At 38.6% G+C, this 25,112-nt stretch overlaps 2 protein-coding genes across 2 annotated transcripts; one reads left to right on the forward strand and one right to left on the reverse strand.

The window, feature by feature from the left end:
* The first annotated feature begins 1,750 nt into the window (after positions 1-1,750).
* LOC103515141 (signal peptidase complex subunit 1) lies at positions 1,751-4,014 on the forward strand. The gene is made up of 4 exons (XM_008480064.2): positions 1,751-1,789; positions 2,039-2,143; positions 2,525-3,130; positions 3,926-4,014. The coding sequence occupies exons 1-3, from the start codon at positions 1,751-1,753 to the stop codon at positions 2,627-2,629; spliced, it is 249 nt and encodes an 82-aa protein (XP_008478286.1). The 3' UTR covers positions 2,630-3,130; positions 3,926-4,014.
* Positions 4,015-4,876: 862 nt separating this feature from the next.
* LOC103515142 lies at positions 4,877-25,112 on the reverse strand. Its single transcript, XM_026827921.1, has 19 exons — positions 24,978-25,112; positions 23,756-23,832; positions 23,171-23,471; positions 18,688-18,794; positions 18,417-18,587; positions 18,196-18,240; positions 17,626-17,864; positions 16,399-16,580; positions 15,888-16,005; positions 14,539-14,683; positions 13,881-14,100; positions 11,654-11,669; positions 10,398-10,497; positions 9,871-10,033; positions 9,020-9,096; positions 7,053-7,264; positions 6,424-6,609; positions 5,835-6,037; positions 4,877-5,203 (listed from the first exon to the last, which is right to left on the reverse strand). The coding sequence occupies exons 1-19, from the start codon at positions 25,110-25,112 to the stop codon at positions 5,060-5,062; spliced, it is 2,841 nt and encodes a 946-aa protein (XP_026683722.1). The 3' UTR covers positions 4,877-5,059.

A 25,112-nucleotide genomic window follows, 5' to 3' on the forward strand; every position in this document is an offset into this window, starting at 1 on the left:
CGGGCTTTATGTAAACACAGTCAACCGGCTGTCGATCGATATCAATCGACGAGGTGAATCTATGTTGTCGAGGCAGTGTGGACGGTAAAATCGACATCGATCGACGGCCGGTCGACTATGTGTGGACTCACCTTATAAAATCTTGAATGAAGAAAGGCGAAATATCCATTGGTATGCCGGTACTTATGCATACTTCGGTTTCAGCAAACCCAACTACTGGCTATGTGTATCAATTTCGTCTGATGTTACTGAATGTGTAGTATGAACTGGTACGACTTCCTCCTGTGTTTCAAAAACTGATCAAGTGACATGTGGTTCTTATTTACCAATATCATAGTTTGCAGTCAGAGTGCTTCAGTGCTTGGGCTTTATAGTTTATATCTACCTCAGTAATACCTGTTTTATACACTTTACAATCTTTAGTTGGAAGTTCGAGAGTGGAATATTTCTCTGTGTTTAGTGAACAACATGACTGCCTAGCTTGTGCACGTTCTGTTATTTCGGGTTCGGAATTCTTTCAAAGCTCATGCGTATTTAATTTTGAATACTTGGTTAAGTTTTTGTTTCTTATTGTTGTTGGTTCTACAAGGATGCGGAGGATTTTAACAGAAGTTTGGAAATCAAAAAATATCAGCAGCGTCACCTCAGAGCCCTGTAAGGAATAAAATGAACAATACAGACAAAATTTTAGACTTTTCAGTTTCTATGCTGGACTTTTGAGTCCTATGCTGGCAGTATAAACAAGGTATATTCTATCCTGGACCTACCCGTAGGTTAACTGCTAAGGTTTGTAGTGACGGGCGTTTTGCCCTCCATTCGGGGACAAGCCCACCTACTCACATTAACTTCACGCAGCCTGAGCAGGACCAGAAAAAGATTTCAACGTGCATAATTTCAACAAATTGAAGTGTATTTCAAACTTACAGAGAACAAATGAGGTCCCAAAAATGCCAAAATCCAAGAACTCGTTGAAGAAATCTAGAACAGCGTACATGATGTAGTTGACTGAAAAGGAGCGAATAAATCCCAGAATAACGCAGCACATGGAAAAGAAGCAAAGTGCCCGCTTCCTACCAAACCTGGAACAGTGGAAAGAAATTTAATTAATGAGATTCATAAGGGTTCATGTTCACTAGAGCCTTATTCCGTCATATCGAAAGGATCAAGCGTGCGAACGTCAAGAGTTCCCGTAGGACAAAAGTTTGAAGAGGAATCCTGATCCGCAGTTACTGTTATTCTATTCTACAGTTGAACCCATCCAGATACAAACTATCCTCGACGTTGCTTTGCTTTTTTTCGACAGAGAGAGGTTTGATGTAGAAAGCTCAATCCATCCTTTAGGGCTGTCTAGCCCCTACAGCTAAGCCTCAGATTGGGCTTTTGGTGTATGGAGTTGAGTAAAAAAAATCCAAGGGCGGTATAGCGGCAAACGCCAAGAAAAGCATCATTATCCGTTCCCTCACCACGTTCACTTCCTTTGGGTCAAGCTCCTTATCAACACGAATCACAGCTTTCAAGTCCACATGTTGTATTTGAGGATGTTTCTTGAGTAGATTCTTGGCCACTTGTTCAGCTTCTGAGGAGCGGTTTTTGATAGCGAGCCATCTCATTGATTCTGGAGTGATCCTAGGTTAACATATGTTATGTAGAAAGATGGTAAGCTTCAAATTTATGCAGGTAAATAACGTAGGTACAAAACGAACAAACATATTTTGAACGGTTAAGCCAAGCCAGGCATTATGTTGGGGACATGGATAATCCTAAAGGCCCTAGGACTCAGGGTGCCCCAGTAGGTACTTGGAGCCCTAGATAACTAGGGAAACAGGCATTATGTTGGGGACATGGATAATCCTAAAGGCCCTAGGACTCAGGGTGCCCCAGTAGGTACTTGGAGCCCTAGATAACTAGGGATGAGGTATTTTGCTTTATCTCTAAGCATTGCCACAAATGGTGTTTTTGACATTGAATACAAAAATATAGGATAAGGAAAGTAAAAGTAGCTGTAGTATTCTTATATTTGAAATAAAATTTACAATTTTCACTGCATATTTTACAGGCTGTTGGTTTGATTTGGGGATACATTATACAACACTTCTCACAAACATGTTGGATATTGTTTGCTGGATTTATCCTAGCATCAGTTGTAAGTATCTTCTTCAATATCATATGAAAGATATTGTAGGTCCAAGTATTCATTCAAATTGATAAACTAAGAAAAAAAGGAAAATTATTCCTTAAATATAGGTTACAAACTTCATCAGTATTTTATTCAATTAAGTTCATCCCAAGGTAAAGGTATGCCTTGACAAAAATGGAGTGTCACAAAAACTATGTTAAACCCAGCCCTCCCCAAATATTTATTGTAAGTTCACCAGGAAAATTAAGACATGAATTTCATTAAAATATTTATTTGTTTTTGCTCTCTTTTTTTCTAGTTAACTGTACCTCCATGGCCAATGTACAGAAGAAAACCTCTGAACTGGCAGAAACCAAGAAATACTGATGACTCTCTCTTTTTTTCTAGTTAACTGTACCTCCATGGCCAATGTACAGAAGAAAACCTCTGAACTGGCAGAAACCAAGAAATACTGATGACCAGTCAAGCAGTAAGAATAAAAAGAAGAAATGAAATTGCATTTTGTGAATGCTTGAACTGTTCATTCCATTGTATTATTTTGTATCTGCACCTTGCTGGTAGGTATGAAATAAGTACCAATTTTACAAGCTGTTCAAAAACGATTGTGTATAAATGTTTCAATAAAAAGTGTGTGTCAGAGATATTTATCAGATTTTATCATGCCTGGTTTCACAGTCAGATGGTTAATGTATCTTAATCTATGGAGCAAATCTCAATAACTGTTTCATGAAGTCCTTTAGGACAATAAGTATGGTACACTCTTTACAAATATGGTGTAATAGTGCACAATATGATCTCAAATTTCATTGATAAAACAAAAAAGGAAATCATTACAATTACATTATTGATGCTTGATAGGTATGAGTGTTATTCATAAAGTATATTGTACTCAATATTGAACTTTACCACCAATGTCTTTATCACTGACTTTAAATTCTGTGACATATTTTTAACAAGAATATGTCAAGCAAATTAATTGATATACAACACATTGTGTTTATTAGCATATCCATTCGGGAACTTCAATCGAAATATATAGGAAGGTACCGGTGTAATTTTTTTGTGCACAAGGCATCAACTTACTGTGCTTCAGCTCAAAACTATGCCAATAAAACTTCGTACTTACTTATCAGATATGAATGCACAAAATGGGGAGCCTAACAAAGCACCAAGTCCGTCTATAGATCCCACTATGGTCAACTTCCATCGGTTCTCATCACATTCGAGGTTAAACTGAAAGTAGAAATAATTATCTCGTTTTACAAAACTGGTCTTCTTCTTCGCCTTTTCCCGTGTTCAGACTCTTCAGACAGGGTCGGCGTTTTCGGCCAGCCTCTCAGGTGATCGCTTTGGGCTGAAATTTGGTTTTGGCAATTAACTTTAGCAAGAGAAATTTCAGGCTGGTATCCTCCCTTTTTAAATAACTTCAGCCAGATATTCATAAGTAAGTAATCTGCGGGAGTAGGTAAAGTAAAGGAACTTTTCAAGTCTCATTCTGGCAGTATAAATAGGGTAATGTTCTACTTAAGTTCACACCCACCTCGTTAAGTAGATTAACCTCATCGGTCTGAAATACCCAAGCATTACACTTGATCACATGACTCTTATTGAACGATGTTGGGTTACAGCCATTGCCCTCTCCTATGTGGCCATAACGAAAGCAGTTCTGGGGATAGCCGTCTTTATATGGCACAGCATGGTTGAGCCAGGGAGTCAGATAGGATGTGTTTGCCGCGTGTTCACATTCGGGTATCAGACATCTGCAAAAATGTTGTTTCAACCAGAAAGGTGTTTATTGTTTATATCTACTGATAATTAGTGTTAATTTTATACATTAATAAAAAAAATCTCCCCGAAATATTTCAAAAACAACATGATTCACAGCATTGTTTGAAATTTCTGAAACGTAACTATAATCAACAAGCCGGTGTGTTTATTGTTTATATCTACTGATAATTAGTGTTAATTTTATACATTAATAAAAAAATCTCCCCGAAATATTTCAAAAACAACATGATTCACAGCATTGTTTGAAATTTCTGAAACGTAACTATAATCAACAAGCCGGGTCCGTCCCTCCTGTGCATATGGTCGCGCTTCGCGCTCCTTTGTTTACGGTCGCGCTGCGCGCTCCTGAGGCTTCGCGCGGTCCTAATAACTACCAATATAATGCTCAAGTCACCCATCCATTTATTGGCCTTGCTCGGCGTAGCTTAACAAAAATGACACTGAAACCGGTCTTAAATTAACGACTGTTATCTAAAACTTTCTCGCTTTGAGTTCATAGGTCGTCGCGAAAAATTTCAAGATCAGAGCTCATTTGTGTGAGAAAATGTAAAAAAAATCCTTCAAAAACCATTTTTTTTTTTCTCTGGACGAAATTTGCACCACCACTTTCGTGCTCCTGGTAAAAAGACCTTTAATTTGATATATAGGTCGTCTAGGTTTGGATAAGACAGACACACAGACAGACACCGAAGCGAATACAATAGTCCGTCCCTTATACCTTTTTATTACTGTCGTAATAATAAAGGAAGGATGCACTAAAACGAAGAATAAGAGTAGCAGGTTAGCATGCTTCTCAAACGTTTCCTAGCTCAGTCAATGATGTGGGTTGTTTCCCTCAACTTAAGTGACACGTTTCAAAAACCTTTTTTTTTTCTCTCTGGACGAAATTTGCACCACCACTTTCGTGCTCCTGGTAAAAAGACCTTTAATTTGATATATAGGTCGACTAGGTTTGGATAAGACAGACACACAGACAGACACCGAAGGGAATACAATAGTCCGTCCCTTATACCTTTTTATTACTGTGGTAATAATAAAGGAAGGATGCACTAAAACGAATAATAAGAGTAGCAGGTTAGCATGCTTCTCAAACGTTTCCTAGCTCAGTCAATGATGTGGGTTGTTTCCCTCAACTTAAGTGACACGTTTCAATCCAACATTTTCCGCTTGTTTTACAGTGTCTGGGAGTTCCATATTTAATGTCTCGGGTAGGAAAACAGCTAAAGCTGCCACAGCTAATGCCACCACGCCAAACAACAGTAGTGGCGTATCAACACCCTGTAATGAAACAGAAGTTTAGTTCTATTTCAGAAAAAAAGGCAGTTTTAAGAAATAAATATCTTCAGTATTGCAGGTGTTCAATCATATCATCAATCGCCTTTTTGACCTATTGTGCCTCCCACTAGTTGCTTCTCACATACAAGCAGCTTCTCCATTGTCTTCATGAGACTGAGTTTAACCTGGAATCCCCCAGCACAAAGCCGAGCTTCAGAAAAAAAGGCAGTTTTAAGAAATAAATATCTTCAGTATTACAGGTGTTCGATCATATCATCAATCGCCTTTTTGACCTATTGTGCCCCCCACTAGTTGCTTCTCACATACAAGCAGCTTCTCCATTGTCTTCATGAGACTGAGTTTAACCTGGAATCCCCCAGCACAAAGCCGAGAAAATTTCGACCCTATTACCTTCGGCGTACGAGCTGAATTGTTGGCTACAAAAAATGTGTACAAGCCTAAATTACTGCCTATATGAACATATTCCTGATATTGTTCCCATTCGTCACACGAACTCCGGCTTTTACGGATGTGTATACCAATGTATACCATTTATTTATATTGAGCGATTTGCATCGAATAATAAATAAATGAAAACTTCTTAAATAAAAAAAAAAAGTAAAGAAGCACTTACTAGAAGAAACACTTGAGGTGCAATAACTTGGCCGATTCGTCCTATCATGGAACAGAACGCGAGTAAAGACTGACGTAGGGGAGTAGGAAACATGTCCACTGTATTCACATAGAGCACGGTATAGGCGGACGTAATCCCCGTGATTCCTATTAAGAACAGGGTCTGACGGAACACTACATGATCTGTAGGAATGAAAGGAAAGAGATTATGAATAGGTTAGACTTTTATGTATTTATCAAGCGTGCTGGGAGGCGCATACCCGCTGCCAGTCCAAAGAGAAATTTCGTATGATGTCTGAAAAAGTCACATAATTGAATACAACTAGGTTATAGGTACTTGTAAAAAAAAAAAGTAGAACTCCTTTTTCAAGAATGGACCTCCGAGCTTTTTTTCAATCTTGTCAGGTATTTCTTATGGCTCTAGCAAGCCATCTGATATTGTTCCCATTCGTCACACGAACTCCGGCTTTTACGGATGTGTATGTATACCAATGTATACCATTTATTTATATTGAGCGATTTGCATCGAATAATAAATAAATGGAAACTTCTTAAATAATAATAATAAAAAAAAATAAGTAAAGAAGCACTTACTAGAAGAAACACTTGAGGTGCAATAACTTGGCCGATTCGTCCTATCATGGAACAGAACGCGAGTAAAGACTGACGTAGGGGAGTAGGAAACATGTCCACTGTATTCACATAGAGCACGGTATAGGCGGACGTAATCCCCGTGATTCCTATTAAGAACAGGGTCTGACGGAACACTACATGATCTGTAGGAATGAAAGGAAAGAGATTATGAATAGGTTATGTATGTATGTTGCAAATGTCGGGATCTTTGACCATTAGGCCATTTTTCCTCTCGCATCCCGGCAATAAGGAGTATGAATAGGTTAGACTTTTATGTATTTATCAAGCGTGCTGGGAGGCGCACACCCGCTGCCAGTCCAAAGAGAAATTTCGTATGTTGTCTGAAAAAGTCACATAATTGAATACAACTAGGTTATAGGTACTTGTAAAAAAAAAGTAGAACTCCTTTTTCAAGAATGGACCTCCGAGCTTTTTTTCAATCTTGTCAGGTATTTCTTATGGCTCTAGCAAGCCATATCGAACGCTCTCATGGTTCACACTCTCTGTATGTTCGTACCCCTATAATTCATAGGAACTTGATTTCCTCCCTAGTTTAGATCTAACACGCATTGCCTGACCACCTTACCTGCTGACACAAAGTAGAAGAGAAGGCATACAGCAGCACACATGAATAACGATACGATCAGGGTTGGTCGTAGTCCAACTTTGAGGGAGAAAGAGGACGCTAAATAGCCTGGTATCTGGGCCAGGGCTGAATAGATGAAGTTGAGATGTTTGTCGCCTGACAGGGATACACTTTGCTGTATGATGCCATACCAAAGGAACACAATACCAATCCTGTAGCAGGAAAGTGAATATTTTAGTTGTTAAAAGGTGTGTACAAACATAGTCGACCGGCTGTCGATCTAAGAGGAGAAATTATGTTATCGAGGCAGTGTGGACGGTTCAGTCGATGTCGATGGATGGCCGGTCGACTATGTGTGAACACAACTTCGAAGTCCAATTCTGGATTTTAACTCAACACATGCAACAATACCGGATCGAGACTTTTCAGTTTCTATGCTGGACTTTTGAGTCCTATGCTGGCAGTATAAACAAGGTATATTCTATCCTGGACCTACTCCTAGGACAAGAGTTTGAAGAGGACTCCTGATCCGCAGTTACTGCTATTCTATTCTACAGTTGAACCCATCCAGATACAAACTATCCTCGACATTGCTTTGCTTTTTTTCGACAGAGAGAGTTTTGATGTAGAAAGCTCAATCCATCCTTTAGGGCTGTCTAGCCCCTACAGCTAAGCCTCAGATTGGGCTTTTGGTGTATGGAGTTGAGATTGAACTGAAAATATGGACAAACTGTGCGTTGGTTAAGTCTGGTTTTACGGTTAATTTTAGGTAACTATCTAGTTAATTACGAGTCATACGAGTAGTTAAAAAATAATTAGGTAGGGAATCTAGGTCTAATTTCCGCTCGGGGCGGACTTTATCCTAACAGATAAAATTCGTTTCGTGATAGCTCTTCTCTTCGATTTCCGGACCATGTGACCTCAGTAGTTAAAGTTCCCTCTATGTATCTAGTAAAGGGTCCGCCCGTTGAAGTGTGTAAATAAATAAATATCAAACCGCGTCAAATATCTGGGCCTATTACCTACAATCTTCTTCTTCTTCGCCTTTTCCCGTGTACAGACGGGGTCGGCGTTTTTCGTCAGCCTCTCAATCAGCCCTAACTAGGGTGATTACTTTAGGGCTGAATAGATGAAGTTGAGATGTTTGTCGCCTGACAGGGATACACTTTGCTGTATGATGCCATACCAAAGAAACACAATACCAATCCTGTAGCAGGAAAGTGAATATTTTAGTTGTTAAAAAGTGTGTACAAACATAGTCGACCGGCTGTCGATCTAAGAGGAGAAATTATGTTATCGAGGCAGTGTGGACGGTTCAGTCGATGTCGATGGATGGCCGGTCGACTATGTGTGAACACAACTTCGAAGTCCAATTCTGGATTTTAACTCAACACATGCAACAACACCGGATCGAAGGATTAGTTTTGTCGTTCAATCCAGGGGGGACTTTAGATCGAAATAAATCCAAACAAAGATGCAGCCAGTAGCAAATTTTAGTCATGTTCAACCACGGGAAAAAGGTCCTAATCCTAAAATATCGCTAAGCTTTTGTAAATTGTTCACTTCGAAATACCGGATCGAAGGATTAGTTTTGTCGTTCAATCCAGCGGGGACTTTAGATCGAAATAAATCCAAAGATGCAGCTAGTAGCAAAATTTAGTCATGTTCAACCACGGGAAAAAGGTCCTAATCCTAAAATATCGCTAAGCTTTTGTAAATTGTTCACTTCGAAACTGACACTACTAAATTTCCAGGATACGAACTACTAGGACTTGAACTTGAACCCTAAGTCTCCGGGTCACGAGTCTAATTAAGCTGAAAGAGTTTGCTTTTTACCCTCTGAATCACATACCAACATGATGAAGAGTGTACCAGTCACTAGGACTTGAACTTGAACCCTTTAGTCTCCGGGTCACGAGTCTAATTAAGCTGAAAGAGTTTTGCTTTTTACCCTCTGAATCACATACCAACATGATGAAGAGTGTACCAGTCGTAACAACAATTTAGAAGATGATAACGTCAACCGCAAAGCAGCCATGTATCCCTGAAAATTATATAAAAAAAAACTCAGTAGGTAAGTGAATTTATGAGCTCTGACAAAACGCAACAATAGTTACTGTGATAATGTGTTCGGACTCGTTTTAATTTTTGAAGCTGTCAAAACAATGGTAATTGGTAATTGACTCTACTGTACTCTAAAGTAGGAGACGTTTTTCTTCCTATCACTCAGTAGGTAAGTGAATTTATGAGCTCTGACAAAACGCAACAATAGTTACTGTGATAATGTGTTCGGACCCGTTTTAATTTTTGAAGCTGTCAAAACAATGGTAATTGGTAATTGACTCTACTGTACTCTAAAGTAGGAGACGTTTTTCTTCCTATCAGTTTAATATTTAATTTCAAGTTACCCAGCTGTGGTTCGGGGTCCAACTTGGCGGGTTCAACTAATTTTCTGAGAAAATTAGAAAATTTTTCTCCATTATTTTCTTTAGAATCTCATCCTGATCTTTATTTATTATTATCTAAAATGTTATTCAACGTTCATCTCTGAGTAATGGTTTCCTCTCCCTAAGCTCCCTATTTTTATTAGGTATTATTTCATTTATTATCATTATTTTCTTTAGAATCTCATCCTGATCTTTATTTATTATTATCAAAAATCTAAAATGTTATTCAACGTTCATCTCTGAGTAATGGTTTCCTCTCCCTAAGCTCCCTATTTTTATTAGGTATTATTTCATTTATTAATTAAAAAAAAAAAATCTAAGGGCGGTATAGCGGCAAACGCCGAGAAAAGCATCATTATCCGTTCCCTCACCATGTTCACTTCCTTTGGGTCAAGCTCCTTATCAACACGAATCACAGCTTTCAAGTCCACATGTTGTATTTGAGGATGTTTCTTGAGTAGATTCTTGGCCACTTGTTCAGCTTCTGAGGAGCGGTTTTTGATAGCGAGCCATCTCATTGATTCTGGAGTGATCCTAGGTTAACATATGTTATGTAGAAGGATGGTAAGCTTCAAATTTATGCAGGTGCAGGTAAATAACGTAGGTACATAAAAGTAAACGAACAAACATATTTTGAATAGTTAAGCCAAGCCAGGCATTATGTTGGGGACATAGATAATCCTAAAGGCCCTAGGACTCAGGGTGCCCCAGTAGGTACTTGGAGCCCTAGATAACTAGGGTCGTTTATTTTTAATAGTTGAACCGAGCTACAATGAATAACTTGGAATTTTTTCATCTTCTTCTTTCCATCTTACAAAGTGACCTTCCTCTAACAGGCCAGAATCTATTGGGTACCAGATAACCTCTCTGTTACCCGATAGTTTCGATAGGAACTTACCAGTAGTAAAAGAACAGGAGGGTACCACTCCCGTAAAGGAATCTCAAGACCCATTTCCAGTCGTGAATCCAAATAAAGGCAATTATTTTGAAAATTTGGACTGATTCCAATGCCTACATACTTATAGGTTCCCTAAGTACTTCTAGATTCCCTTTACCCACATTCTAAAGGCAATTATTTTGAAAATTTGGACTGATTCCAATGCCTACATACTTATAGGTTCCCTAAGTACTTCTAGATTCCCTTTACCCACATAGATATTCTCTAATAATCTAACTTAAAAATGAAATTTTACACAGGAAATTATGTACTCCTTGCTAATAAAATAAATTGTATATTCCAGGACTATGAAGGCCAAGGGTTTGCGGAAAAACTGTGGACTCTAAAGGCAATTATTTTGAAAATTTGGACTGATTCCAATGCCTACATACTTATAGGTTCCCTAAGTACTTATAGATTCCCTTTACCCACATAGATATTCTCTAATAATCTAACTTAAAAATGAATTTTTACACAGGAAATTATGTACTCCTTGCTAATAAAATAAATTGTATATTCCAGGACTATGAAGGCCAAGGGTTTGCGGAAAAACTGTCAAGAATTATTGTCACATTATTTGGTGTAAGTAAAAATTAACTTTCTCTGTACCATGTATTGGCAGCCAGTAACCAGTTGATAGTAATGAACTGTTTGATCTTTACACAATTTTTGATCAATTGTGGTGTAATTTTGAAAATTGAAAGTAAACATGCTTTCAATAATGAAAACGACCCTAGCAGTTACAGTTCCCTTTGTCAAACCTATTAAATAAAAAATAATTAAAATAATAATAATAATAAACTAGAAATGGATAGATACCTACTTAGCTACTGTACCTATAAGTTGTTTAGTTTAATATTGATAAATAGCAAGTTGCCCCAACTCTTTACTTATTTTTTAAGAGGTTTGATAGAGAGGACTGTAATTGCTAGGGTCTTATCGTCCGGAAATTGAAGGAAGACAGGATAGGAGAAAGCCAGCCGTTCCGAGGTACGAACCTCATCCCTGCAGGATAAAATCCGCCCGGGAAGGGAATCGAACCCGCGACCTAGCGCTTACAAGGCAAACGCGCTAACAATCAAGCTAACTAGGCTGGCAGCCCCAACTCTTAAATGGGCCTACTATCTAACTGTAACGTGAATGGAAGCATAAGGTTGCTAATATCTGCTCTTGTGAAACCAATAATACCAAAGTACCTAATTCAAAGGATTACTTACCTGTATTTGAGATCAGCTGTTATGAAGATGTATGATAACGCGAAAGATACAACCAGTACACTAGGGTATACTATCTAACTGTAACGTGAATGGAAGCATAAGGTTGCTAATATCTGCTCTTGTGAAACCAATAATACCAAAGTAATTCAAAGGATTACTTACCTGTATTTGAGATCAGCTGTTATGAAGATGTATGATAACGCGAAAGATACAACCAGTACACTAGGGTATCCGAGAATAATATAGTTCTTTATTTGATATCCAGATTCCAACAACAGCGAATCCAAAGTAGGAGCGGGTTTAGGAACTGTCATTTCAAAATACACAACCTGTAGGTTGTAGGTAGGTACCTAATGTATACTTTTTTTTTTTCAAGAACGAAATTACAATTACAACTGTGAATGCTATGAAAACACATTTAGGCAAAAGAGCGAACTTTCAAAGGCTCCGTTTTTTCTCTTTTAAGGCACTTTAACTCTGGAATACCATTATACCAGAGGTTTTTTTTTCCTTTCGGGAACGGAATCTATTCCGATGGAGTACCATCTTGGATTTCCTATGGTTTAGTACAGGCGCTATTTCAGTTTCCAAAAGGGAATGGGTTCCGTTTCCCGAAAGGAAAACACACCTCGAGTCGATCACGCCGAAAAACTACTTTGATTTGAACTAAAGTCTAAACTCCGACAGATTTACTAGAGAGGTGCGCACAGTTTAGAGTGATATGTATTTGTGAGACACCTACACGCAGCACGTGTCTACTAAAATTTTAGTTTAATCCTAGTATCAAAATCTCGTCTAACGGGGAAAAAATCAAGAATTATTTTGCTAGCTGTGATATCTAGGTATTGTATACTTTGTTTAAAAAAGGTGATACCTAGATTATGCAACAATCACTTGAAGATGACAAAATAACCTGTGTCATACTAATCTCCTGTTCTTATCTATAACAATTAACAAATCATTCCTTTCGGGAACGGAATCTATTCCGATGGAGTACCATCTTGGATTTCCTATGGTTTAGTACAGGCGCTATTTCAGTTTCCAAAAGGGAATGGGTTCCGTTTCCCGAAAGGAAAACACACCTCGAGTCGATCACGCCGAAAAACTACTTTGATTTGAACTAAAGTCTAAACTCCGACAGATTTACTAGAGAGGTGCGCACAGTTTATAGTGATATGTATTTGTGAGACACCTACACGCAGCACGTGATGTCTACTAAAATTTTAGTTTAATCCTAGTATCAAAATCTCGTCAAGTTAAAGCGCCTAACGGGGAAAAAATCAAGAATTATTTTGCTAGCTGTGATATCTAGGTATTGTATACTTTGTTTAAAAAAAGGTGATAGATTATGCAACAATCACTTGAAGATGACAAAATAACCTGTGTCATACTAATCTCCTGTCTATAACAATCTTATCTATAACAATTAACAAATCATTATCAACTCTCGTTAGGGATTTAGGAACAAACAGCGGAATAGAATTGCTCTAATCCATTTTTTTCCTTCTCAAAATGAAAAATAGACAATCAGACAAATTCAAATACACTTTTTTACATTTTTAACCTCAGATATAGGTATATTTTTTCCACTTTTCTTACCCTTACAGGGCATAATTGTTTACAATTGAACAAATTATAAATAGATCGATACAGATATAAAAGTAGGTAAACATTAAAAATACTCGATTCTTGTAGCGAAATAGCGAATGGATGCAACTGTAAAACTGTATCAATATCAAAGTCTCAAGCAAAATATGTAGTAATTGTAGCAAAGTCCCAAGTTACTTCTGCAACATTTTTCACCCCAACTGCCCAAAAATCTCCCTCGCTACTCCAACCAAGGATATGTTTTGGTTTCATCAATGTGTCAGTATTTAGTGTTCTTGTTTCAGCACTCAGTATTCTTGTTGTCAGCACTCAGTATTCTTGTTGGCTTTTGTTGTTTCGGCGCCAACGCTTTCGGCTTGCTTAATGGTATCGGGTAGCTCTAAATGAAACGTTTCAGGCAGGAACATAGTAAGACATGCAACAGCAAACGCCACACAGCCAAATATCAGCAAACAGCCCTAGGGTGATCGCTTTGGGCTGAAATTTGGTTTTGGCAATTAACTTTAGCAAGAGAAATTTCAGGCTGGTATCCTCCCTTTTTAAATAACTTCAGCCTTTTCAAGTCTCATTCTGGCAGTACCTATAAATAGGGTAATGTTCTAATTAAGTTCACACCCACCTCGTTAAGTAGATTAACCTCATCGGTCTGAAATACCCAAGCATTACACTTGATTACATGACTCCTATTGAACGATGTTGGGTTACAGCCATTGCCCTCTCCTATGTGGCCATAACGAAAGCAGTTCTGGGGATAGCCGTCTTTATATGGCACAGCATGGTTGAGCCAGGGAGTCAGATAGGATGTGTTTGCCGCGTGTTCACATTCGGGTATCAGACATCTGCAAAAATGTTGTTTCAACCAGAAATGGATAGATCATGGAGTACTCACTTAGCTACTGTTCCTATAAGTTGTTAGTTTAATATTGATAAATAGTTGCCCCAACTCTTTACTTATTTTTCAAGAGGTTTGATAGAGGGGACTCTAACTGCTAGGGTCTTATCGTCCGGAAATCGAAGGAAGACAGGATAGGAGAAAGCCAGCCGTTCCGAGGTACGAACCTCATCCCTGCAGGATAAAATCCGCCCAGGAAGGGAAACGAACCCGCGACCTAGCGCTTACAAGGCAAACGCGCTAACAATCAAGCTAACTAGGCTGGCAGCCCCAACTCTTAAATGGGCTACTATCTAACTGTAACGTGAATGGAAGCATAAGGTTGCTAATATCTGCTCTTGTGAAACCAATAATACCAAAGTACCTAATTCAAAGGATTACTTACCTGTATTTGAGATCAGCTGTTATGAAGATGTATGATAACGCGAAAGATACAACCAGTACACTAGGGTATCCGAGAATAATATAGTTCTTTATTTGATATCCAGATTCCAACAACAGCGAATCCAAAGTAGGAGCGGGTTTAGGAACTGTCATTTCAAAATACACAACCTGTAGGTTGTAGGTAGGTACCTAATGTATACTTTTTTTTTTTCAAGAACGAAATTACAATTACAACTGTGAATGCTATGAAAACACATTTAGGCAAAAGAGCGAACTTTCAAAGGCTCCGTTTTTTCTCTTTTAAGGCACTTTAACTCTGGAATACCATTATACCAGAGGTTTTTTTTCCTTTCGGGAACGGAATCTATTCCGATGGAGTACCATCTTGGATTTCCTATGGTTTAGTACAGGCGCTATTTCAGTTTCCAAAAGGCAATGGGTTCCGTTTCCCGAAAGGAAAACACACCTCGAGTCGATCACGCCGAAAAACTACTTTGATTTGAACTAAAGTCTAAACTCCGACAGATTTACTAGAGAGGTGCGCACAGTTTAGAGTGATATGTATTTGTGAGACACCTACACGCAGCACGTGTCTACTAAAATTTTAGTTTAATCCTAGTATCAAAATCTCGTCTAACGGGGAAAAAATCAAGAATTATTTTGCTAGCTGTGATATCTAGGTATTGTATACTTTGTTTAAAAAAGGTGATAGATTATGCAACAATCACTTGAAGATGACAAAATAACCTGTGTCATACTAATCTCCTGTCTATAACAATCTTATCTATAACAATTAACAAATCATTATCAACTCTCGTTAGGGATTTAGGAACAAACAGCGGAATAGAATTGCTCTAATCCATTTTTTTTTTTCCTTCTCAAAATGAAAAATAGACAATCAGACAAATTCAAATACACTTTTTTACATTTTTAACCTCAGATATAGGTATATTTTTTCCACTTTTCTTACCCTTACAGGGCATAATTGTTTACAATTGAACAAATTATAAATAGATCGATACAGATATAAAAGTAGGTAAACATTAAAAATACTCGATTCTTGTAGCGAAATAGCGAATGGATGCAACTGTAAAACTGTATCAATATCAAAGTCTCAAGCAAAATATGTAGTAATTGTAGCAAAGTCCCAAGTTACTTCTGCAACATTTTTCACCCCAACTGCCCAAAAATCTCCCTCGCTACTCCAACCAAGGATATGTTTTGGTTCCATCAATGTGTCAGTATTTAGTGTTCTTGTTTCAGCACTCAGTATTCTTGTTGTCAGCACTCAGTGTTCTTGTTGTCAGCACTCAGTATTCTTGTTGGCTTTTGTTGTTTCGGCCCCAACGCTTTCGGCTTGCTTGATGGTATCGGGTAGCTCTAAATGAAACGTTTCAGGCAGGAACATAGTAAGACATGCAACAGCAAACGCCACACAGCCAAATATCAGCAGCGTCACCTCAGAGCCCTGTAAGGAATAAAATGAACAATACAGACAAAATTTAGACTTTTCAGTTTCTATGCTGGACTTTTGAGTCCTATGCTGGCAGTATAAACAAGGTATATTCTATCCTGGACCTACTCCTAGGACAAGAGTTTGAAGAGGACTCCTGATCCGCAGTTACTGCTATTCTATTCTACAGTTGAACCCATCCAGATACAAACTATCCTCGACATTGCTTTGCTTTTTTTCGACAGAGAGAGTTTTGATGTAGAAAGCTCAATCCATCCTTTAGGGCTGTCTAGCCCCTACAGCTAAGCCTCAGATTGGGCTTTTGGTGTATGGAGTTGAGCTGAAAATTGGATACTTAATTTGTTGACTCTTTTATTCCGGCGGAGGCGGATAATTGTCCACACTTACCAGTTGCATGGTTTGAGGTGCCAACACATGGCCCATTCTGCCCACCATACTACAGAACGCCAATAGTGACTGCCTCAGTGGCGTGGGGAACATAGCTACCGTGCTCATGTACAGGACAGCGTATGATGACGTCACACCGGTCATGCTTAACAGGAACAGGATTAGACGAACAGTGACGTATTCTGGAACAGAAATTCAAGAGAGGAAAGTCACCTCCTATAGCGTAGTGGTCAGTGCGCTCGCCTTGCACGCGGGCGACCCGGGTTCGATTCCCGGCGGTGTCAAAAAAATTGTATCATGCAAATGATTGATTCAGGCCCACTCAATCTCGTGAGGAAAATGAGTAGCTATGTAATGTAAATGTGAGCACCAAAATTGTGATATAATGACACAAAGAAACGGCATTTATTTATTGGCATTGGTTTTGCCTTAAGGCCGACGATAGAGCCAGAGTGGTAAAGGTATACAATATACATAAACCCGGAAGTATAGAGGTAATATGCTGTACGTTTTTCTTCGCCTTTTCGAGTGTACAATCGGGATCGGCGTTTTTCGCCAGCCTCTAAATCAGCCCTAGGGTGATTTTTGTATCATGCAAATGATTGATTCAGGCCCACTCAATCTCGTGAGGAAAATGAGTAGCTATGTAATATAAATGTGAGCACCAAAATTGTGATAAAATGACACAAAGAAACGGCATTTATTTATTGGCATTGGTTTTGCCGACGATAGAGCCAGAGTGGTAAAGGTATACAATATACATAAACCCGGAAGTATAGAGGTAATATGCTGTACGTTTTTCTTCGCCTGATAAAGTTTTTGAAAGAAATTGTTTCTTTTTCCAGTGACTTTAGTGGAACATTGAGTTGATCAACTTTGAACCTAAATAGGTTGGTAGGTATTTATTAGATTATTTTTATTTCTTTAAGAGTGTCAACAAAGACAGATTCTTGATATACCTACTCAAGTATTAGTGGTAGCCAAAAACTTAGCAATATTACTTTAAAAACCCCAATGTTGATTTTTCTATATTTTCATTCAATTTAATTGTATTTCATCATTCATTGTACATTCTTTGTTTACACCTATGTTTAATTACCTATTACCTACAATAATACTTACCGAGATTCTAAATCAAAGCACTTACTTCATTGAGTAGGTTTGTTTCTTTGCTTTCAAACACCCATTACCTACAATAATACTTACCGAGATTCTAAATCAAAGCACTTACTTCATTGAGTAGGTTTGTTTCTTTGCTTTCAAACACCCAAGAGTTGCACTTGACAACTTGACTTGAATCAAAGTAACTCGGGTTGCACATATCAGATCCTTGTTGTCCTGGATTTCGGACGGCATAGCGGTAACATGTCTGAGGATAGCCATCCTTGTTGTAGGGAACAGCACTCTTGAGCCAAGGCGTTAGGTAGGAACTATTCCTGGGGTCCTCGCACTCTGGTATAACACATCTGAAAGGAAAATGGAGTAATAAATCATGCTTACAAGATATACGTTGCTCGTCCTGCCCGAAAGGACTGGAAAGTCCTTTCACCCCAGCAGTCTAAGCAATGCCTCCCACCACCGTATTTACAACAAGCAAAGTTCTACAATTTTATTCTTCTTCTTTCTAGGCTTTTACAAATTTTACGAGTGGATGCCCTTCGCAATCAACCTTTACTATTTCTTTAGCAAGGGAAATTCAGGTGGTATACTCCCTGTTCAAAATACCCCAGCCAGACTAAGCTGATCTACCCCCTGTTTAACGTCCCCCAGCCAGACATACTAATACGCTGTACGTACCGACAGGCAAAAAGTTTGGGGTCCTCGCACTCTGGTATAACACATCTGAAAGGAAAATGGAGTAATAAATCATGCTTACGAGATATACGTTGCTCGTCCTGCCCGAAAGGACTGGAAAGTCCCTTCACCCCAGCAGTCTAAGCAATGCCTCCCACCACCGTATTTACAACAAGCAAAGTTCTACAATTTTATTCTTCTTCTTTCTAGGCTTACTTGAACACAACAGTAGGGAGCCGAACATTGTGATCTTGTGTCCTACGTGTATTGATAAACCTGACAGAGCATAGCCAGGGACTTGAGCCAAAGCTGAGAAGATGACGTTCATGTGCTTATCACCCGAGATTGAGACACTTTGCTGTAACGAACCGTACCATAGGAACACCACACCAAACCTGAAGCAAAGACAAAGCACATAAAGTAGGTACCTATTGCAGAGTATTGGAAGAGGCGTATCTCAGATGTGCCCCCCGCCTGGATCAAATTACCACTTACTTGTCAGACACAAAAGCACAAACAGGCGTTCCAATGAGGGCTCCAAATCCATCCAGAGAACCGATTAGTGCCAATTTCCACTTGTTGTCATCGCACTCCAAGTTGAACTGAAAATATGGACATGCGTTGGTTAAGTCTGGTTTTACGGTTAATTTTAGGTAACTATCTAGTTAATTACGAGTCATACGAGTAGTTAAAAAATAATTAGGTAGGGAATCTAGGTCTAATTTCCGCTCGGGGCGGACTTTATCCTAACAGATAAAATTCGTTTCGTGATAGCTCTTCTCTTCGATTTCCGGACCATGTGACCTCAGTAGTTAAAGTTCCCTCTATGTATCTAGTAAAGGGTCCGCCCGTTGAAGTGTGTAAATAAATAAATATCAAACCGCGTCAAATATCTGGGCCTATTACCTACAATCTTCTTCTTCTTCGACTTTTTTATGGGTTTAACGTCACTTTTTTATGGGTTTAACGTCACTTTTTTATGGGTTTAACGTCACTTTTTTATGGGTTTAACGTCACTTTTTTATGGGTTTAACGTCACTTTTTTATGGGTTTAACGTCACTTTTTTATGGGTTTAACGTCACTTTTTTATGGGTTTAACGTCACTTTTTTATGGGTTTAACGTCACTTTTTTATGGGTTTAACGTCACTTTTTTATGGGTTTAACGTCACTTTTTTATGGGTTTAACGTCACTTTTTTATGGGTTTAACGTCACTTTTTTATGGGTTTAACGTCACTTTTTTATGGGTTTAACGTCACTTTTTTATGGGTTTAACGTCACTTTTTTATGGGTTTAACGTCACTTTTTTATGGGTTTAACGTCACTTTTTTATGGGTTTAACGTCACTTTTTTATGGGTTTAACGTCACTTTTTTATGGGTTTAACGTCACTTTTTTATGGGTTTAACGTCACTTTTTTATGGGTTTAACGTCACTTTTTTATGGGTTTAACGTCACTTTTTTATGGGTTTAACGTCACTTTTTTATGGGTTTAACGTCACTTTTTTATGGGTTTAACGTCACTTTTTTATGGGTTTAACGTCACTTTTTTATGGGTTTAACGTCACTTTTTTATGGGTTTAACGTCACTTTTTTATGGGTTTAACGTCACTTTTTTATGGGTTTAACGTCACTTTTTTATGGGTTTAACGTCACTTTTTTATGGGTTTAACGTCACTTTTTTATGGGTTTAACGTCACTTTTTTATGGGTTTAACGTCACTTTTTTATGGGTTTAACGTCACTTTTTTATGGGTTTAACGTCACTTTTTTATGGGTTTAACGTCACTTTTTTATGGGTTTAACGTCACTTTTTTATGGGTTTAACGTCACTTTTTTATGGGTTTAACGTCACTTTTTTATGGGTTTAACGTCACTTTTTTATGGGTTTAACGTCACTTTTTTATGGGTTTAACGTCACTTTTTTATGGGTTTAACGTCACTTTTTTATGGGTTTAACGTCACTTTTTTATGGGTTTAACGTCACTTTTTTATGGGTTTAACGTCACTTTTTTATGGGTTTAACGTCACTTTTTTATGGGTTTAACGTCACTTTTTTATGGGTTTAACGTCACTTTTTTATGGGTTTAACGTCACTTTTTTATGGGTTTAACGTCACTTTTTTATGGGTTTAACGTCACTTTTTTATGGGTTTAACGTCACTTTTTTATGGGTTTAACGTCACTTTTTTATGGGTTTAACGTCACTTTTTTATGGGTTTAACGTCACTTTTTTATGGGTTTAACGTCACTTTTTTATGGGTTTAACGTCACTTTTTTATGGGTTTAACGTCACTTTTTTATGGGTTTAACGTCACTTTTTTATGGGTTTAACGTCACTTTTTTATGGGTTTAACGTCACTTTTTTCATGGGTTTAACGTCACTTTTTTATAGGTTTACGTTACTTTTTCATGGGTTTAACGTCACTTTTTTATGGGTTTAACGTCACTTTTTTATGGATTTAACGTCACTTTTTTGTGGGTTTAACGTCACTTTTTCATGGGTTTAACGTCACTTTTTCTTTTATGGGTTTTACGTCACTGTTTTTATGATTTTATCAGGACATGAGGTAGGTACACAATAAGGCCGCCTGAAGAGACTGACAAGAAACGCCGGACTTATTTAAATAGGTGATTTTATCAGGACATGAGGTAGGTACACAATAAGGCCGCCTGAAGAGACTGACAAGAAACGCCGGACTTATTTAAATAGGAAAAGGCTAGGAAGAAGTGTATATACTTTCTAAGGTTTTTAGTGACGGGGTTTCAGCCTCTATTTGGCTACAATCTATCCGAGTACTCGCCTACTCAACTCATACTAACCTCACCCAGAGTCCGAATGGAGCATGCGATTGTCCAGATGGTCATCCACCCAGATACAAACCACGTGCATTGTTTCTTAAGTGATCCATTGAGAACTGGTGCTTTGAAGATTATGCAACAATCACTTGAAGATGACAAAATAACCTGTGTCATACTAATCTCCTGTTCTTATCTATAACAATTAACAAATCATTATCAACTCTCGTTAGGAATTTAGGAACAAACTGCGGAATAGAATTGCTCTAATCCATTTTTTTCCTTCTCAAAATGAAAAATAGACAGTAGACAAATTCAAATACACTTTTTTACATTTTTAACCTCAGATATACTTAGGTATATTTTTTTCCACTTTTCTTACCCTTACAGGGTATAATTCTTTACAATTGAACAAATTATAAATAGATCGATACAGATATAAAAGTAGGTAAACATTAAAAATACTCGATTCTTGTAGCGAAATAGCGAATGGATGCAACTGTAAAACTGTATCAATATCAAAGTCTCAAGCAAAATATGTAGTAATTGTAGCAAAGTCCCAAGTTACTTCTGCAACATTTTTCACCCCAACTGCCCAAAAATCTCCCTCGCTACTCCAACCAAGGATATGTTTTGGTTCCATCAATGTGTCAGTATTTAGTGTTCTTGTTTCAGCACTCAGTATTCTTGTTGTCAGCACTCAGTGTTCTTGTTGTCAGCACTCAGTATTCTTGTTGGCTTTTGTTGTTTCGGCCCCAACGCTTTCGGCTTGCTTGATGGTATCGGGTAGCTCTAAATGAAACGTTTCAGGCAGGAACATAGTAAGACATGCAACAGCAAACGCCACACAGCCAAATATCAGCAGCGTCACCTCAGAGCCCTGTAAGGAATAAAATGAACAATACAGACAAAATTTAGACTTTTCAGTTTCTATGCTGGACTTTTGAGTCCTATGCTGGCAGTATAAACAAGGTATATTCTATCCTGGACCTACTCCTAGGACAAGAGTTTGAAGAGGACTCCTGATCCGCAGTTACTGCTATTCTATTCTACAGTTGAACCCATCCAGATACAAACTATCCTCGACATTGCTTTGCTTTTTTTCGACAGAGAGAGTTTTGATGTAGAAAGCTCAATCCATCCTTTAGGGCTGTCTAGCCCCTACAGCTAAGCCTCAGATTGGGCTTTTGGTGTATGGAGTTGAGCTGAAAATTGGATACTTAATTTGTTGACTCTTTTATTCCGGCGGAGGCGGATAATTGTCCACACTTACCAGTTGCATGGTTTGAGGTGCCAACACATGGCCCATTCTGCCCACCATACTACAGAACGCCAATAGTGACTGCCTCAGTGGCGTGGGGAACATAGCTACCGTGCTCATGTACAGGACAGCGTATGATGACGTCACACCGGTCATGCTTAACAGGAACAGGATTAGACGAACAGTGACGTATTCTGGAACAGAAATTCAAGAGAGGAAAGTCACCTCCTATAGCGTAGTGGTCAGTGCGCTCGCCTTGCACGCGGGCGACCCGGGTTCGATTCCCGGCGGTGTCAAAAAATTTGTATCATGCAAATGATTGATTCAGGCCCACTCAATCTCGTGAGGAAAATGAGTAGCTATGTAATATAAATGTGAGCACCAAAATTGTGATAAAATGACACAAAGAAACGGCATTTATTTATTGGCATTGGTTTTGCCGACGATAGAGCCAGAGTGGTAAAGGTATACAATATACATAAACCCGGAAGTATAGAGGTAATATGCTGTACGTTTTTCTTCGCCTTTTCGAGTGTACAATCGGGATCGGCGTTTTTCGCCAGCCTCTAAATCAGCCCCAGGGTGATTGCTTTGGGCTGACGTTTGGTTTTGGCTACAAATTTTACGAGTGGATGCCCTTCGCAATCAACATTTACTATTTCTTTAGCAAGGGAAATTCAGGCTGGTATACTCCCTGTTTAACGTCCCCCAGCCAGACATACTAATACGCTGTACGTACCGCCAGGCAAAAAGTAAAATGCAATGGACAAACTTGAACACTTCTTCGCCTTTTCCCATGTACAGACGGGGTCGGCGTTTTTCGTCAGCCTCTCAATCAGCCCTAACTAGGGTGATTACTTTGGGCTGACCTAGGTATTACCTACAATAATACTTACCGAGATTCTAAATCAAAGCACTTACTTCATTGAGTAGGTTTGTTTCTTTGCTTTCAAACACCCAAGAGTTGCACTTGACAACTTGACTTGAATCAAAGTAACTCGGGTTGCACATATCAGATCCTTGTTGTCCTGGATTTCGGACGGCATAGCGGTAACATGTCTGAGGATAGCCATCCTTGTTGTAGGGAACAGCACTCTTGAGCCAAGGCGTTAGGTAGGAACTATTCCTGGGGTCCTCGCACTCTGGTATAACACATCTGAAAGGAAAATGGAGTAATAAATCATGCTTACAAGATATACGTTGCTCGTCCTGCCCGAAAGGACTGGAAAGTCCCTTCACCCCAGCAGTCTAAGCAATACCTCCCACCACCGTATTTACAACAAGCAAAGTTCTACAATTTTATTCTTCTTCTTTCTAGGCTTTTCCTAATTGAATAGGGTCGGCGTGTCCGCAATCTCGCAAGATCCGCGCTTTTTTTCGATCTCGCAGGGTCTAATCTCGCTAGATTTTTACTGCCTACATTTATCTTTTTTCCCCCCATCTCAAAGAACGGAGACATCTGAGTTCTCTTTTCAATACCTACTTTCAATAAGTTTATCAACTTACCAACAAATTGAGGAGTGCACAAGTCTTATCAGCAAAGTCCAAGATTTCAGGGCCAGTTGAAGAGTCTTGAGATAGCCCTGCAATGAAATGCAATCATATAGGTATGAGAAATACATATAAATGAAAATATTGGGACTACTGCCCAAAAAGGGACTCTTTTGTCCTACGTGGCAGGCTACGTCAATAAGTATCCAAATTGAATTCATTGTTCAGGCCAGCCCATGGTATGAGAAATACATATAAATGAAAATATTGGCACTACTGCCCAAAAAGGGACTCTTTTGTCCTACGTGGCAGGCTACGTCAATAAGTATCCAAATTGAATTCATTGTTCAGGCCAGCCCAGTTAGCTTGGTTGGTAAAAAACGCGTCTGCCTTGAAAGTGCTAGGGCGGGTTCGATTTCCGCCTGGGGCGGATTTTATCCTGAACTGATAATGTCGTTCTCGGATCGGCTGGCTTTCTCCTATCTTGTCTTCCTCTCTCTTCGCTTTGGAACGATAAGACCTCTCTAGTTAACTTGGGTTTCCCTCCGTCATAAGACAGGATATGTCTTCCTTCTCTCTTTGATTTCGGGACCATAAGACCTTAGCAGTTACAGTTCTCTCTATCACGCGTCTGCCTTGTAAGTGCTAGGGCGGGTTCGATTTCCGCCTGGGGCGGATTTTATCCTGAACTGATAATGTTCTCGGATCGGCTGGCTTTCTCCTATCCTGTCTTCCTCTCTCTTCGCTTTGGAACGATAAGACCTCTCTAGTTAACTTGGCTTTCCCTCCGTCATAAGACAGGATATGTCTTCCTTCTCTCTTTGATTTCGGGACCATAAGACCTTAGCAGTTACAGTTCTCTCTATCAAACTTCTTCAAATAAATAAATTCATAATAATAAAATCATTGATCAGTTACAGAAGGGGGTGGTACCTAAGCTAAGCTCTTCTTTTTAACATGAACTACCTAATTTATTTTATTTGTTTTTAAATAAGGATAAGTGAATAATAATAAAATCATTGATCAGATACAGAAGGGGGTGGTACCTAAGCTAAGCTCTTCTTTTTAACATGAACTACCTAATTTATTTTATTTGTTTTTAAATAAGGATAAGTGGGTATGTATTAAAACATTGTTATTGATACTTACAACAATGACAACACCAGGTTCAAGGTTCTTAGTATTGATCAGTAGTTCCTAAGTGGGTATGTATTAAAACATTGTTATTGATACTTACAACAATGACAACACCAGGTTCAAGGTTCTTAGTATTGATCAGTAGTTCCTCCACATTGACATGTTTAGTCTTGGGATTATTCTTGATGATGGTCTTCACAGTTTCCACCGCCTCAACATCACGATTCTTAACCAT

Source organism: Diaphorina citri, unplaced genomic scaffold (genome assembly GCF_000475195.1).
Source record: "Diaphorina citri unplaced genomic scaffold, Diaci psyllid genome assembly version 1.1 scaffold1283, whole genome shotgun sequence".
Classification (NCBI taxonomy): Eukaryota; Metazoa; Arthropoda; class Insecta; order Hemiptera; family Psyllidae; genus Diaphorina; species Diaphorina citri.